The sequence below is a fragment of the Leptonychotes weddellii genome, chromosome 11, assembly GCF_054177405.1.
Source record: "Leptonychotes weddellii isolate Sample4059 chromosome 11, ASM5417740v2, whole genome shotgun sequence".
Taxonomy (NCBI): domain Eukaryota; kingdom Metazoa; phylum Chordata; class Mammalia; order Carnivora; family Phocidae; genus Leptonychotes; species Leptonychotes weddellii.
Window position 1 is genome coordinate 1,963,874 of NC_138379.1, and position 16,948 is coordinate 1,980,821.

General features: G+C 63.2%; 1 protein-coding gene across 2 annotated transcripts; it reads right to left on the reverse strand.

Moving 5' to 3' along the window:
* Positions 1 to 3,385: 3,385 nt before the first annotated feature.
* OSBPL5 (oxysterol binding protein like 5) lies at positions 3,386 to 15,957 on the reverse strand. 2 transcript variants are annotated; one of them, XM_081797605.1, is made up of 15 exons: positions 15,647 to 15,957; positions 15,194 to 15,389; positions 13,904 to 14,088; positions 13,205 to 13,286; positions 11,788 to 11,886; positions 11,314 to 11,410; positions 10,619 to 10,717; positions 8,756 to 8,853; positions 8,231 to 8,320; positions 7,995 to 8,131; positions 7,384 to 7,569; positions 7,057 to 7,183; positions 5,960 to 6,134; positions 5,317 to 5,419; positions 3,386 to 4,362 (listed from the first exon to the last, which is right to left on the reverse strand). In XM_081797605.1, the coding sequence occupies exons 1-15, from the start codon at positions 15,940 to 15,942 to the stop codon at positions 4,224 to 4,226; spliced, it is 2,109 nt and encodes a 702-aa protein (XP_081653731.1). In that variant the 5' UTR covers positions 15,943 to 15,957; the 3' UTR covers positions 3,386 to 4,223. The 2 variants fall into 2 exon arrangements, with proteins under 2 accessions (XP_081653731.1, XP_081653730.1); XM_081797604.1 differs by having other exon boundaries at positions 13,904 to 14,091.
* Between the last annotated feature and the right edge of the window lie 991 nt (positions 15,958 to 16,948).

Consider the following 16,948-nt stretch of genomic DNA (forward strand, 5'->3'; position numbering starts at 1 on the left):
GCTCTAGAGCGACAGCGGTCCGGGATGGGCCGCCACCGGGGGCGCTCCTGCTGGGTCTTCTCCAAGGACCACCCGGGAGCTCCAGTCGTGCGATGTCCCCGCTGAGCGGCGCGACTGCGTCTCCGTGGAACGTGTCGTCGGAGGTTTGAGGCCGACGAGGGGGTCTGGGTATGGTCGCTTATCTCCGCTTTCGTCGGCCTCAGCGTTTGTGCAGTTTCTGGTGGGCCCCGCCGTGTCGCCCCTCCCTCTCTGTCCCCGCGGAGCCCCGCCGCTCCCTTACCACCTTTGCAGCACCCGCCTCGAGGAGCGGAAGGGAGACAGACCTCGTCCTGAGCACCGGTTTCAGGAGGTGGGGCAGGCTCCCCAACCGGCTGTCTAGGTACGCTCCTCGGGGCGCAGTCAAACTGAGAAAAGAGACTTTTACTAGTTTCAAGACCTTCAGCAACATGAGTTAGCATTTCCGTGTCCTGATGAATAACGTTTCCTCCTAGAACACGACCCCGTCGTGTGTCTGGGGGGACGCCCAAAGCGCTACCCCCTAACTGTTTCGAAGCCCAGACATCGGCCAGAGCGGTGGGCAAGAGAAAAAAGGCATCCAAATTGGACAGAAGCAGCAAAACTCTCTGTTCAGAGAGGTCACCACCTTACTGCAGAAAACCGTAGAGATGCCACTGAGCAAACCACAGTCCGTTGGAGCTAATAAAGTCTGGACCGGAGCCTGATGGGGTGGACCATCATATCCCACAATCTCAGAGGCAGCGATTGGTGGGGCTCTGCAGAGTGGGGCCATCACAGCCAGAACTGAGGCCCGCAACGCAGCCCACTTTGGGGGCAACCTGTCCTGCGCAGGTGCGCTGGGCTGGGCGGGAGGGAGCTGTGCTGGGCCCCAGGCCCCCCGGGGTGGGCCTCCTGCAGGGGGCAGGGGAGGCAGGGACCCAGGCCTCATGGGGCACAGCCACTGTGGACCAGGGCGGGGAGTTCCCCCAGAAGCCCCAGGAAGCGAGCACTGGAGCGATCCCAATGCGCATCCCTGGCCTCGAATGATCCAGTCACAATTTGAAAACTAAAACTGCTTGAAAGCATGGCTCAATTCGGAGGCTCTATTCTGGGGCGGAATCAGGAAACGATGGAATGACCCCAGGTGTGACTGAGTCTGGTCTGGAACACTCCAGCAATCCCAGGGGAAGGGGGATTGCTTCCTCTGAAATAAGGCTAATGTGAGGACAAGGTGCAGCAATGTGGGAGGGAGGTGAACAGGACACCACCCCTCCCCAGCTTTTATGATTTTATTTTAATTCCAGGATCGTTAACATACCCTGTCATACTAGCTTCAGGAGTACAATGTCGTGATACTTTTAAAAGAATGAAGCATGATCTGAGCTCCAGAGCGCCAGCTTCCAGGAAGACCTGCTCCCCAAAGCAGACAGAGGGGAGTGGTTTGGATGCTGCCCACTTGCAGTCACATTTGGTTGACGCAGGCAGCCGGGTCCGAGAACCCAGAGGGAGTCCCGCAGGACCAGCCCAGCGGGTCCCCGGCACCGTGCAGGATAGAAGTCAAACGTGAGCCAGCAGGAGGCGAGCAGAATTTACTGACGGTATGGAGAGAGGACAGGTACAGGCAGTGTCTGGGAGATCCAGAAAGGAAAGGAGAGAGAGTCTCTTCTTTGCTCAGGGTCTGTGGTTTTTATCGAGGATTATGGACTGGTGTACCTGTCCTCTCTGGAACTAGTTAGAACCAGGACAAGGGCCCAGGTGTCCTTCATAAAACAATGATTGCTTGGGACCCTGGGGGCTCGGTGTGGAGTTGTCCAGAGCCGGTGGTCTGGAATGTGCCTACGATGGCTTCACCCAGTCCTTCCTTAGGTGTTGTCTGTTGTGCTGGAAGACTCTAAGGAAATCATGAGCTCCTTGTCCTTACAGGGAGGACAGACAACTATCTGCACTATGAGGCGTGTGTGAAGTGGGGGTTCAGGTCCTCGCAAGAGTAGAAGCAGGTAAAGGAGCAAAACCCAGAATTTTATGGAGTCCTCATGGTGAAGCCCGCACCTCCTGGTGAAGCCCGGTTCAGGGTGTGTGTCCCCAGACAACCACAATTTCTGCTTCGCCGACCGGAGCGTGAGGTTCCCGTGCTGTGGCTGACGGCCCTGTTCCTGCTCAGCTTGAATTCAGGTTCCAACTGACTTTTCAGATTTAAAACAATCTCCCCCATCTCTGAGGGAAAAAAAAGACAAACCTCAAAAAGAAAGTGTTGTAGGGTCGGCCTTATCATCTAGGACAGGACTTGGGGTTTTCTTGGTTTTGACACTGTTTGACAAGTCTTAGTCAGAAGAGGGGTGACAGCACATGGCGTTAGAAGTACTTAGAACCACAGAGAGGGTTTGAGCTGACGAAAAATGGATGTGTCAAAAGTGAACACACACATCCACACCAAAGCCTGTACACAGATGTTCGTGGCACCTTTATTCACAGTAGCCGAAGAGTGGGTACAGGCCCAACGTCCTTCACAGGGGGCATGAATAAATACAATGTGGCACCACACACTCCACACACAGGAAGAGGTGGAGCGGGGTGGACAACACCGATCCGTCTTTGGCCTCCGTCCTGTTCAGCGAGAATCGTCTGAAAGGGATTCTGAGGCTGCTGTGCGGCGTGGTGGTGGAGCTGGTGAGTCAGGCCACACGTGGGTGGATCGGTAAGAGGAGGTGGCCCCGAGCTTCCTCTTAGAGCAACCGGCCCTGGTATCGAGATGTGGAAAGCTAGGACCTCGAGGGCACCCATTCTCCAACAGTGGGTGGCCCCTACACGGAGGGGGGGGGGCCAGGGCCAGTCTGGGGGCACCGCCCTCCGCTGGGCGATCCAGTCCTGGATTCCGTTCTGCCCAAGGCAGCCAGCCACAGGGCCTGGAGGGGCAGCACCCACCTGCCCCTTCCTCTGCCCAGCCCGAGCCCCACCCTGTCCTGAAGCGCAGGGGCTGAGGCGGAGAGGCCGCGAGGGAGGGGGTGCCTGCACCCTGCCCCCCATCCTCCCCCGGATCCGTCCTCGGGGCCTCGGGTCCCTCCCGGCAGGCCCCTGCTGGCATTGCATCTCTCCCTGGGAAGCCACCCCCGTTTCCAGAAGCCCCCAAGAAGACAACACAAAGTGTGTGTGTGCCGTTTATTTCAAGGCCTGGAGCACAGACACGTCCCCACATTGCCGGCAGGGAACGAGAACATGGATACAAAATCTGGAAAATGGGACGGTGGGTCCCGGTGGCACCTCCCCCACATAATTTAAGGCTCGGTGTGTATCTACAGGTGCATGTGCAGATGCTCACGCGCACACGCACGCACACACGCACGCACACGGCGGCACTTGACACAGAAACAGGCGAGACGCCAGACGCTGCTTGCAGCCTGCCTACGATATTGCAATTGCGTTTATTAAAAAAGTGTAAAACGGGAGGACCGTGCATCAGTCCCAGCAAAGTGGCAAACCTGGGCTTCCCCGTCCCAGGGAGTGCTGGGGCCCGTGCGGCCGCCCCCTGCGCACCCCTGCCCTCGCACGCACAGCTGTGCCCAGGTACAGCTGTGCCCGCTCCCCTTGGCACGCCCAGGCTGTGCAAGGTGAGGGTGGGTTCCATTGGTGTATCGTGGGGGTCCCGTCCACCCAGCACAGAAGCAGAGTAAAATCGAAATGTTCCCTCCGCAGTAGCTCCAGTCTACCCTAGAGTCCGAGGGAGGCCCCTCTTAGCGTAACCCGGGCAGCGTGGGCAGGCTCTCAGGATGGACAGCCCTGTGCATCAGGACAGAGGAGGCTCTGGGAACCTCTGGGACTCGCGGCTTGCTCCCCCAAAGCTCCCCACTCACCCCGGCTGGGGAGTGACCGCGCAATGCCTGGGCAGGCAGTCCGCCCCTGCCTCCGACACTCCCACGGGACAAGTGGATGCTGGACCGGGAACGAGCAGGCAAGTTGACCAGGGGGCGAGAGGCATGACAAAAGCTGCACTTGGCTTTAGCATTAAGGCCGGCACTAGGTGGAGGGTCCCACAGGGAAGGTCAGCACCTCCCCTGGAGGAGCCGGTGTGGCCCCCCAGGTCCCTCCTACTATCCTCCTGCTGCCGTGGGCCCCTCTCTCCACAGTGGCCACGCTCGCCATCTCTCTCTGCCTCCCCGGGCTGGCTGAAAGTGCTAGGTGCCTGGGAGGGAGAGGTGGGCCTGGACGCCCACGCTGCCCCCAAAGGGCTCTCATTTGAGAATGAAGTTAATGAGCAGCTGACACGCCAGGAACACACAGAGCAGGAACCAGGAGCGGGGGTTCTGCAGGAGGCCTGGCGCCGGCACCTGCCTGGCCCTTGCCGTGGAGCTCAGCATGGCTGAGAGGTGCCTGCAACGACAGGGGAGGATGGTGGCTGAGCCAGGGTGGGCGTGCATCCCTACCTTCAATGGACGGCTTAGTACGCAGGGGTCCCCGGGCACAGATTCCAGGGAAAGGGGTTCATGGCTGGGGGAGCTGGGCCTCTTGCAGCCTCTTTTCCACTCGTGCTGTGACGGGCTGAGCAGGACCACCCTGCCCCAATAGTCTCATGTTGGAGTCCTGACCCAACAGGTCAGATGTGACTCTATTTGGAGAAGGGGTCTTTAAGAAGCGATTCAGTTTAAGTGAGATCATGGGAGTGGGCTCTAATCCAGGGTGACCGGGGTCCTTATAAGAAAAGGACATCAGGACACAGACCCGCACAGAGGGACAACCCCGTGAGGAAGGACCCAGGGAGAGCACGGCCGTCCACACACAAGGAGAGAGGCTTCGGGGGAATCCGGCCCTGCCGGCGCCTGCATCCCAGGTGTTGGACTCTGGGACCGGGGGACAGTGAACGTCTATTGCATAAGCCCCCGTCTGTAGACTATGTCAGGGCCACACCCAGGCAGGACACTCGTATCCTCGCCCTGGACTCTGGCTGCACTGTGTGTCTGCAGAAATGTCTGGCTGTTCTCCTGGCTCTCTGCTTCACGGCTGGCCTCCTCTGTGGTGCCAGGGGGCTGACTCACTCTGACTCCAGTGCGGCTGGGCCAGCCCATGCCTGGACTTCCGGCCCCCAGCTGCTGTTTCCCTGTACAGAGCTCAGGGGCTGGCTCATCCTGTTTAAGCAAGCCCCCCTACAGTGTGGCACCCTCAACCCCCCCCCATCCTCCACCAGCCTGCCCAGGGTAGAGCTGGCTGCCTTCTTCCTGTCCTCCATCCATCAGACCCTCTGCAAACCCCCAGGGTTCTAGTTCTGAGTGACACACGGCCCCCCGGCCTCTGCAGCTCCCTGGCCCCGTCCCCGGGAGCGACACTTACCTGTGCAGCTCCTGCTGGGCCTCCCGGATCGACAGGATGGCCTCGTGCAGTGCCTGCAGCCGCCGCGCCTCCTTCCCGCACCGTGGGCATGGGCTCCCGCCGCCTGGGATGTCCAGCCACCGGTCACGGGACCCAGGGGACAGGGGGTGGAGGGAGAATCAAAGACGAGCCGGCATGTCTGGGGAGCCGGCACGCGGGGTCCCAGGGTCGTGCCCGGCTTGGGCCCCTGCCCCACCTCTCGGGAGCCTTCAGGTGAAGCTAACAACACGGGGAGTCGAGGGGCAGGCATAGAGGGAACCCCCAAGCTCAGCTGCCCTCTAATAAGAAATGGCAAGGCACAGCTCATGCACCTAGAGACGGGGACAAAGTCGGGGAGGAGCCGGCACACCCATGAGGACGACAGGAGGCACAATCAGATGGTCAGCCCTGCCCCTTGCACCGACCCTGCCAGCCAAAGGGGGCGCCGCGCCGTATGAGTGCAGGGCTGGGGACCGCTGCCCTCCGCAACCCTGGTCTGCCCCTGGGCTCAGAGAGGCGTGGAGGACCCTGGGAGGACGGTCAAGGTGCGCCATACACCTGCCCAGGGAAGGTGCTTCTCTGGCCTTCTCCCACCCTGCAGAGTAGCCGGCCCGGGAGGGCTCACCGGAAATGAAGTCGCCGCCGTCCCCCTCCTCCTCCTCCTCCTCCTCTTCCTCCTCCTCCTCCTCCTCATCTGAGAGCTCTGGGCAGGACTCGGGTGTGGAGCTGCTCTCGGTGACCTGGCTGTGGCCAGAGGGCTGGTCGCTGGCCTTGCGGAGCCGCCGGTCTGGGCCAGGCCCCTGAAGAGAGACGAGCCACTGCAGCCGGGGGCTCACCCAGGTCCACCACAGCTGCGCCCGCGGGGACAGGATGTGCCGGCCTTGGGGACAGGGCTGCTCTAGAAGATGTGGCTGTGGACGGTTCTGACTCGGGGGCCATGACAGCAGGTCCCGTCCCACCGTCTGAGCTGACAGCTAGGCCTCCCCCAATGCTGAGGGGACCTCTCCAGCGGGACCTCCGGTAGTTCCCCAGAGCACAGGGGTGGCCAAGCGGTGGCTGACTGGAGGGGGTGAGGGGGATGCGGGGGCATCCAGGTGGGTGGGCGCCTGTGGAGGGGGTGGGGCCGCCCGGCCTGAGGGGCTACAGCAGGTGGGGGGGGGGACACATGGGCAGTGAGATACTGTGACCCTTGCTTGCTGGGAAATTGGGGCCACCGGGCAAGAAGGGTCATGCCCGTTCTGCCCGTGTGATCACTGGCCTCCCACCATGTGCAGGGGAGGCAGCTGGCCTCACACAGAACCTGTGGCCTCCGCCCACGTGGCACCAGGGAGGACACGCCAGGCTTCCTCACAAGTTGCACCCTGGTGTTTGTCTCAGGAGACCTCTTGCAGGCCTCCTGGAGCCTCCCCGCTTCCCGCCCTGCCTCCCCTCAGCATCCCTGCAAATGCAGGCTCCTCCTTCTCCTGGCTGAGCAAGCCCCCAGGCTGCCCTGAGCCTCAGCTTCCTCCTCTGCAGACTGGCACTGTGTGCTCTTGGCACCACGGAGGGTGGCTCCAGGGAGCAGGGGGCCCGGCTGGGCTGGGGGGGGGGAGGGAGGGGTGAGTGCGTGGGGGAGGGGCAGGCAGGTAAGAGTGAGGGTGGGAGAGACGGTCTCACCTACAGCCTGACAGTCCCCTCCTACTGCTGAAGTTGACCCCGGACAGGGACCCTGGGGGAGCTGACCTGGTGCCTGGGCCCCGGGCTGCCCAGGAAGGTGGTCTGGTGGGCCATGGTCTCCCGCCGCACTGTGTGCAAGACCCCATCTTGCTCAAACTGGGCGATGTCCTTCAGGGGGTCCCAGGGGCTACGGCTGGAGGGTCCAGAGGACGTCTGTTGGCAGGGGCAGTGGCCCCTGGGAGGAGAGGGCCCCATCTCGGCCCAGCCCCAGCTTCCCAGCAGTGGCCAGAGCCCCAGAGAGGACCTACTGCCGGGGCCGGCCAGTGAGCCCCCACAGGAACCCCTCCTCCCCCATCACTCGCCCCTCCAGGGGAGCCCCCCAGCCGCGCTCACTCCTCATGCCGGTAGCGCCACTCCTGGGTGGCGGGGTCCAGCCGGAACAGCTGTGGTTTCCAGGGCACGAGGTTCTGCTGGCGCTCGCGGATCCGCTGCCGCTGCATCTCCTCCAGTGAAGACTTCTCCTGTGTGGCCTTGTGCTGGTCGCCCTCGCCGATGGCCCTGGTGACGTGCTGCCAGAGCCTGGGGGTGGGGCACGTGCTCTGAGCAGGTGATCTGGACGGTCCCACCCCCTGGGGGCCGGAGGGGAGGCTTAGAGAGCAACCTCCACTTGCTTGCCTCCAGGGACAGGAAGCTCACTCTCTCCTGGGGAGCCTGAGTGTCTTAGAGCGCTGGTGATTCAAAGTGAGGTGGTTCTCCTCGACCCTGAGCTCATACCCCCACTGGCAGGGTACTCCCTGTGGAGCAGCTGGGCATCTGCTGTTCCCAGGCCTCATTCCCTCTCCCTCAGCTGCCCCAGCAGGACATGGCGTCTGTCATGGGGGGGTCCCCTCTGGTCCACCCCTCCCTGCCAGGGGCACCCCAGGTCACGCTCGCTGCACGGAAACCCTGCCCAGCCACGCCAGACCTGGGTCTGGGGATCCGGCAGGTGCCCGCGGGAGCCTCACCTCTCCGACTCCAGCTCTGTCTGGTCTTCCAACAGCACCGTGTGCCTCTTCAGCCTCTGTCCCCGGACCTCCCTGCTCGGGTTCCAGAAGAGCTCCATGCTTCCTCGGCCCTCCTCCTTGAGGAACACTTCTCGGTCCTGCCCCAGATGGCCCAGGCAGGAACAGAGAGGTTGGCCCCGCTGCTGTTCCTATGCCCGCGGGCCCGCCTGTGCCTGCCCCGGACGGCAGCCTCTTACCCAGTGCCCGCTGAGACGCGCGACGACCTCCTCCCCTGACGTGATCTTCCCCGAGATCTGGTTGATGCTGGTGCTGCCCCCAAAGAAAGGCTGTGGGGACACCCCGAGACAGGGCTGGTGAGGGGCCGGCGGCCTCCCCAGCGCCCTGGTGCCCCACAGTGAGCCGGGGAGGAGGAGGCCCCTTCCTCACGAGGTGCCGGCTCTCAGCCCCTGGGACGTGGGAGGCCGGCCTGGATGGGACCCAAAGCTGGAGGCTGCCACACTCGCCCAATGCCTCAGCTTGAGCTCAAGGATGCAGGGAGCCTACCAGGCCTGTGCGCCCCATGGCTGGGAAGGGGTCTGGGCCTGTCCTGGCTCCGCTGTGCGGCCTGCAGGAGCCCCTTCCTCTCTCTGGGCCCTGGCTATGCTACGGAGAGCTGCCCCCTCCTGAGTGCATCTGCTCCAGAAACCATCCCTGGGGCACGGAGGGGGCCCCCCCGGCCCGAGCCCACTCTGCTCAAGGCCCTCCAGTGGCTGAAGTGCTACCTTGAGCTTGAATTCCAGCTCAGCTTGGAAGTTGGTCTTCTCACACTCGATGGTCACTCTCCCGCCCAGCTCCATGGTCATGGCGCCATACAGGATTCCTGAAACACAGTCTCCTGCTCAGTCCTGGCACTGCGTCCCCACACAGCACCGCTGACCCCGAGGAGGCCGGTGTCAGAGCCTGGGGGAGAGGACAGGAGCCCCCGGGGGCAGAGTCTCTGGGATGGAGAGGAGCTGGTGGGGGCGGGAGGCAGAACCCGGCCCACGCAGGTTTCCTCAGTGACCCTCTGCCCCCAGGGCCTCTGCCCGAGAGTTGCTTTGTCCAGGGAATGTCCTGCCCTTGGCAGGTTCCTTCCTCCAGGACACCCTTTCCAGGCTCCCAGGGGCCCCACTGCCCCCATGAAACGCTCATTACCATCTGTCATTTGCTCTGTAGTTCGGGCCCCAAGGTGGGCTCCTCCATCTTCCCTGCTCGCTGCTGCGCCCAGGACTGGCCCGGCGTGTTTGTTTAAACTAATACATGCATTATATATATATATTTATTAAAGATTACACTCATCTATTTATTTGACAGAGAGAGCAGGGGGAGGGGCAGAGGGAGAAGCAGACTCCCCGCTGAGCAGGGAGCCCGATGCCGGACTCGATCCCAGTACCCCGGGATCATGACCTGAGCAGAAGGCAGACGCTTAACCGACTGAGCCCCCCAGGCGTCCCTAATACAAATACTTTTTAATTAATGGAAGAAAGAACGAATCTTCTGTTTCTTGCCACGTGGAGGACTTAATCTAACAAAAGAGAAGAGCTGTGTGTATTATAAAACACTTGGACGTGTGGGATAGAATGAAAAGATAAAAAAGGCAAGCCCAGGGAAAGAGCAGAAGGGCTGGGAGTGCCCCCAAATCCCGCCAGTGCACAGGATGGGAGCCCCATGCTCCTGCGTGCGGCTTGCCCCGGGAGCCGTCCAGGATGCTCGAAGTGGGAGAGGCAGCTGGAGGGCAGGAGTTGCGGGGATCCCGAGAGAGAGCGAGAGAGAGAGAGAGAGAGAGAGAGAGAGAGAGAGAGAGAGAGAGGCCAGCTTTCTCTGACTACACCTGCTTTTGTAGTTTCGAACTTTGGATCCAGGTAAATACTGCATTTCCATAATGACCTACAAAATGAAATCACAAAAGCAACTGGGAGCAAAAGGAAAATGAAACAAAACAAAAAGGAAGTGGGTGTCTGCCTGGTGGTGTGATACTGGAGGGGGGTTATTCCTGCCGAGTTTACAAATCCCATTGGGGTATGCTTAGGACAAATCAATCCCCAAAAGGAAACGGCTCGGCTCGGGCTATTTGCAGCCTCGGCTTGTTGGGGGTAGGGCTGGTTAGTGTTACTCTGACTGTGTGTGTGAAGTGACTAAGGGAGAGTAAGGACAGCCCAGAGCGATGTTGTTTACAAAGGGGCTTTCCGCCAGGGTTGGGGGTGGGGAGGGGGGACGCAAGGGGAGAGGGGGGAGACGGTTCAGCTGTCAGGCCAATGGGTTACAGACACCCACCCTCTTGGATCCGGATTGGAAACCTGTAAACTCATGATCCATTTTAATCTTAAAAAAAAAAGATGCTTATGTTTCTTTTACTGGAAAGTTCTAGAAACAATGACAAAACCACTCTTAAGAAGCAGATCTGGTTTGCGGTCTGTGACAGGAAGTGGGCTCTTGTGACAGGAAGTGGGCGCTTCGAGTTGAAAACATTTTGTCAGACAACTTTCCAGGCTAGGAAGTCATCAAAGAGCCAGGGTGAACCCTCAACAAACAAACAAGGACAAGAGCGTCCCCGCTGAGGGCGCCGGCCGGGGCTCTGCCGTCCTGGTGGGCGGGGGGCCTCTCACCTTTACAGTGGGCGTAGGGCATGGTGAGGGTATAGTCCTCTGCCAGGTTCAGGAAGGTGAGCGTGGCCTTGCCGTCCAGCAGAGCCGACAGCGAGTTCCCTGGAGAGATGGGGTGGTGGTGGGTGGGACCAGTGAGCAGACATGGGACCTCAGGACCTGGGGGCCCACCCCCTAAGTCACACGGTCTGAGCTCCCTTCTAGCAGGTGCAAAGCATTCCCGGTCCCTCCAGCCGGGTGACCGTGGGGCAGCTGGGCCTCTCACCTAAGCTGTGGGTCACTTCACCTCCCTGACACTCAGATTCTGGAAAAGCGCCCTGACCCAGGGCGCACAAGGCCCGGCTCCCAGGGAGGGCTTCTGAGGCTAGAGGCTGCGTGCAAACCCCTGCTCTGATTGTCACCCCCCCACCATGGAACTCCTGTGGCCCCGGAACAGTTCCGCTCTGTGCTGACATAGCACATGTGATGTGGCCGGGCCAACCGCGCAGCAGGGTCTTATCACGCAGGTTCTCGCCCGCAAGCGGTGCCCCCTCTACGGCTGGGGGGAGGGGGGGCCCGCGGGCTCTGCCTGGCTCCAGGTCCCTGACCCGGAGAGGTGGGGAGGGAGAGAAACCTGGCCACCGCATCCGGGGGCCCAGTCCTCCCCCCATCTCCCCTAGGCCCCGGGAGATCCCAAGGGAGCCCCGCCCCCCACTTACCGTAAAACCGGGACTTAGCCGCGATGCTGCCGCTAATGCAGAAGCCGTCCTTCCGGTTGCTGACGTGGAAGGCGGACACGGGAGGGTGGTGGGACACCTGCGGGCAGAGAGGCACTCTGGAATGGCCCCGGGGGAGGAGAGAGCCCGGCTCCCTGATGAGCAGCCCCCCCCCCCCTGCCCCACCTTGTCCCTCCGGGCCCCCGGAGCGGCGTGGGGCCATTCCCGCTCTCACTGCTGCTTAGGGAAGCGGACACTAAGTCGTGGGCCTAGTGGCCATCTGCAGAATGCCCTGGGGGGTCAGGATGCACGGACCCCTCCCGAGGAAACCCTTCCTGCTGTCACAGTGCTGGGCCTGCATCTCCTGGGGGAATCTCAATGGGTGGGGTGGGGGGCGGGCACCCAGAACGCGCACAGGGCTCAGACTCTGCCGGCTGAGGAGCCCGGTGTCCAGCCTGGGGGCGGTGGGGGCCTTGCCTGCTCCGCTATGTAGAAGGTGTGGCTGTTGGTCTGGGGATGGAACCAGCAGCAGCGGAAGGTCTCCCCCAGGATGGGGTTGTAGGGCTTCTTGATCCCCTGCAAGCAACAAATGGAAAGCTCATGTGAGGAACCAGGTGGGCCACGGACCCACGTGGGATGGGGTGTGGACCGAGGGGCAACGTGGGGGGCTGGCTGCCCATTGCCCACACCCCCAGGTGCCCACAGGGAGGCGGTCTCTAGATGGGAGGGCCTGGTTTGCCACCAGCACCTGGGGACTGCACCCCACTGTGCTCTGGGGAGAACATGCTTTGCCCATGGTTCACATTCTGAGGGGCAGCCTATGAGATGTCCTGTCTGGTTCTTGGCTCCCAGGGGGACCTGAGACCCTCCCCAGGTCGTGCTGTCCCTGAACTTTGGACGGAACTGGTGCACAATCTATTCAAGGCCCCAGTGGCTTCTACTGACCGTTTCATAAAATCCCAAATCCCACAGGCCTTCTCCCCTGTCCCCCGCCTCCCCTTCAGCCCCGCTCACCACCTTTCTGCTCCCCAAATGGCCCAAGTTCGTCCCCACTGCAGAGGGAGCAAGCTCCCTCCACTTAGGAGAGCCCTCCTTCTGGGGCTCAGACCCCCTGATCGGTTGGGAAGCAGCCGGCTGCCCCTTCACGCCACCCGCCAGGCGCATCACTTCCAGCTGCGTGTGCGCGCGCGCACGCGTGTGTGAATCTGTGTGTGCGTGTGCGCACGCGCGCTTCCCCCTGGAAACGAGGCTCCATGAGCACTCAGTGCCTGCAGATGCCCAGGGAGGACACCTGCTGCCGCCCTTGAGAGCCGCGTCTGTGCTCGGGCCTAAGTGTGACTCTGGGCCGTCGCTCGCCCGCCCCTTCCCAGCCCTGGGCCTCAGTTCCCCACGTGCACAGTGAAGTGGAAACAGAATGATGCTTTCATGCTCGCACAGCCCGGAACCACCGGGCGCCACGGTGGCCAGGGGAGGGGGCGGGGCTGCAGGACCCTCCTCTCACTACCTCCCCCCTCCCCCCAGCACCCTGCGCTCAGCAGAGCCTGAGTTTGGGGTTCTCAAAAAGTCTCTATGACTACGAGACACACCATGAAAACCACAGGTCCCAGGGGCTCCTCCAGGTGCAGGGTCGAGAGCCCCTTTCCCGGCACCGCTGTGTGTGGTCGCTGTTTCTCGGAGGTGTGGAGGTCCCACTTGGGCCCTGCAGGGAACTGGGACCACCCCTGTGGGCCTGGCCTGGCTAGGAGGACCCTGGGTGGTAGGTCAGGGTGCTGCCCCCACGTCTGAGGACTGGGGGCCGCGGCAGGGACCGTGTGGGGTCAGGGTGGCCCCAGGCTCTCCGAGGGGCAGGGAGGGATGGGGCCGGGGGGACGGCATGCTGGGCCTCCCTTCTCACCTTGGGCTTCTTGTAGAAACCAGACAGATACCACTGCAGCACCCGCTTGATGCGGCTGTAGGCGTCCCCCTCCAGAGCAGCCCTGGGACAGCGCGGGAGAACGACTCATTCCGGGCCGGGTCCCTGTCTCTTCCCTGTCCTCCTTCCATCCCGCCCTGCACCCGCTGGTCACAGGCCCCTCCTGTCCTGCCCAGCCCCAGGGCCGTGGGGAGTCTCCCAGCCTCCCACAGGGACCCGAACTCTCCACCTAACCAGAGGGCCTGGGCAGGCAGGGTGTTGCCGGCTCAGGGCTGGCAGGGTGCCTCTGCCTTCAGGAAGGCCTCCGGGAGCTCCTCTGCATGGGCTCTTTCCAGCCTTTCCAGCCTTCGGGCTTCAGCTTGAGGGCACTGAGGCCAGGGCCCAGAACTCAGGACACCAGAAGGTGCTGGGGGCTGCCCCACACTCACCTTTGATGGTGGGGCCCTGACCTGACACGCAGCTGCCCTCTCCCCCCCCCCCGCCCCCATGAGCTGCTCCTGGTCTTAGAGACTGGGCCCACTAGCAGGCTGAGCCAGCAGGGACCATGGATGGAGCTCAGCCCTGGGCCCCAGGGCCCCTCCGGAAACATCCATGGTCAGGGGGGATGGGTAGGGGCAGGGGCCAAGGGAGGCTGGGGTCTGTGGTGTGCATGGGTGCGTAGGGCACCCCCCGCTCGCTCACCTGGACAGCAGGTCGGCGTGGTAGTAATAGTCAGAGAGCTTGTCGAGGAAGGAGCGGGGCTCTAGGACGAACGTGGGCAGCACCACGCGGGACAGGTCCATGCCCGGCCGCAGCTGCCTCAGCAGGACCCATATGAGACTCTTGTTCTCTTCCGACACGGTCTCTACCTGGGACGCCTGGCCCAGCTGCTGGCAGAGGGGCTGCGGTCGGGCCCCAGCTCCGCGCCGCCCGGGGAGCCACCAGGTTGGGGGGACAGCGGCGGCTGACTCTAGCTGCAGGAGGTGCCCCTCCGCGGCCCGGCCCCCGCCACCCGGCCAGCCAGTCCTGCCCTGTCTGACCCCTGCCCTCCCTTGGCAAGGGTCCCACCCCCGCCCAGAGGGGCCCGTGCGGGCCCAGGCCAGCTCCTTAGGAGGCCTGGAGCTGGATTCGGGCACAGGAGGCAGGGCGTGTCTGGGCTGCCCGTGCACCCCCCTTCTTGCTCCCTAGGCCGCCTCCTTGCAGTGGCCCCTGCCGTGGGCGCCCCTGCCTCACAGAGGGGACAGCTGACTTGCCCGAGCTCTCAGGGCTGGCATGAGGCAGAGGTGGGATGTGAACTCAGGGCTGTCTGTGTTTGTGGCCCGACGGCAGCCACCCCCAGGGAGGAGCAGGATCCGTCACCACCCTGCTGGGCCGCCTTCAACAAGTTGCTTTGCCTCTCTGTGCCTGCACGCCTGTCCTGAGGTCTCCTGCCGGGTCTCCCCAGGTTCCCCTGTGGAGCCGAGCCTCATCTGTGCTCAGCCTCTGAAGGGTCCCTCGGGCTGCCCACTCTCTGCCTCGAGCCCCTCACGGGCACCATTTCCCCCCATCACGGGCCCGTCCCTACTCCCAGCTGCCAGCCCCACGGTGCTGTCAGAGGTGAACTGGGACCCGTCCGTCCACCTCCCATGTGTCCTGAACCCGCCACCTGGCCCTTCTCCATGGCTACCTGGGACCAAGGCCTCCGGGGAACTGCTCCTCCCTAGCGGGCCCCGGGCTTCTACCTCCGCCCCTCAGCCTTCTGAAGGCCTCGCCTGGACCCCAGGGGTCCCCACCTAACCCCCCCCAGTGGTTTTCCCAACACCCTCAGCCGAGCCCTAACGGACCACCTGGGCTCCCCGAGTTGTGGCCACCCTGATCTGCTCCCCCAGCCCCCGGGGCGCTACAGGCCCCCCCCACCGCCCGGGGCCGGCCAGGCTCTGCAGCCTCCGTCTGCTTTGGGGAGGCCAGTGAGGTACAGGGGGACACCCAGCTCTCCAGGGGGCGGGCTCTCACCTCCCCGAACTCCTCGTGGACCTGCTCCACGTACGTGGTCCCCCTTGGCACGGGGCCCTCCAGGGTCTCTGACTGGGCGCTCCCGCTCTCGTTGGTCTTCCCGCTGTGGTCGTGAGTCTCGTTATCCGACTCCTCGGCGTTCTCTCTCTCCGACTTGTCTGAGAAAGCATCGTTCTCCAGGGAGGACCCGTTCAGCCTGGAGGGGCAGATGGCGCTGTGGGTCCCCGGTCAGAGGCGCGGCCCAGGCGCCTCCACCCCTGGGGAGTGAAGGAGGCCTGCCTCCTGATCTGAGGTTGGGGTGGCCAGACTCCACGGTGCTTGGTCCCCCCGCCCACATACAAGGAGACCCCTCATATCACTCCCAGAGACAGCCAGGGTCCTGGGGGTCCCCAGCAGGAAGGGGACCTGGGCTTCTGGGAGGGGCCAGCCCTTGCCCGCCACGCCCCTGCTCACGGGCACAGGTCCTGGTCATGGATGGCGGCCGAGGGGGGCAGCCCACAGAGCGAGGGGGGCGATGCGTCTGGCGAGGATCCGGGCTCCCCGTCACGGCCCTGCTTGCACGTGCTGAGTCGCAGGAGGCTGGAGCATCGCAGGGCCAGCTCCAGAGCATCCAGCCAGCAGCGGCCTGCAGGGCGGCACGGGGTGAGTCCACTGCAAGCCCAGGGAGGGCCCCCTCTGCCAGAGACACCCTTGTCCCTTCCCCGTCCTCCTGGGGCATGGGTACCGCTGCCGCGTAGGTGTGCATGCATGTGAGTGTGTGTGTGTGGGGGGGGCAGATGTGAACAAGGACGAGGCCTTAGCCGGCAGGCCCGAGCCAGGAAGAGATGCGTGTCTGGAGGAAGACGCCCTTCAGAGGATGCTCACGGCACTCCCTCAAGGTCACACCTTAGCAAGACTCAGAGCCTCAATTCCACCCGGACACCCGTAGCTTCTGTATATGGAGTTGGGGGGGAGGGCCCTATGTCATGAGAACTGCCTGCCATAGGTCTCAGGGGGCACGGGGGGCCCCGCGGGCCTGTAGCACAGAGCCGGAGGGTGGGGGGCAGGCTGGGGAGGGGGCTGGAGCGTCGTGGAGGGAGGGCTGGCCAGGGCCTGAGAGAGGCAGCTCCAGAGGGTGGAGAGTGGATGGACCAGGAGGGCAGTGGGCGACCCGAGGCAGAGCCGGCCAAATCCTCCCATCCCTGCTGCCTTCCCGGTGGAGGCTGCCAGAGGGTTCGACCAGCACCACCTCCGTGTCCCCGGGGGTGTTAGCAGCTCTGGGGACATGTGTCCACCAAGGTGCCCCCCGATGTCCCGGTGTGATTACTAACGGCGGCCCCTCCACTCAGAGGCATTGCCCCATTAAGTGCTCTTCTGGGGAGCACAGCTGGGGCCTGGCATGGGGAGGCAAGCGTCTGCAGGGATGGTGGCCCTGGTTCTACAGGGTTTCACTGCAGGCCCAGCCTGGGCTGAACGTTCGTGGGGCAGAGGAGGGGGTGACAGGAGCAGGCCCTGCAGGACACCCCTGAGCGGGGCACGCTTCGTGGTTACCACAAAGGACTAGACACCCTAAATGCTCTGCATCCTTTGAAGCCCCCTCCTCATCCTCCAGGAAGCCCACCCTCATACCCACAGGGGCTGTGGGCCCTCCCTCCCCGCTCATGGCCCCCGGCCCATCAGGGACCCAGCTCATGCCTCAGCCCCATCGGCCTCGTCTGACAGCTGATTTTCTCTCCCCTGCGACTGCGGCCTCCCAGAGCGCGAGCGGTCCCTCCC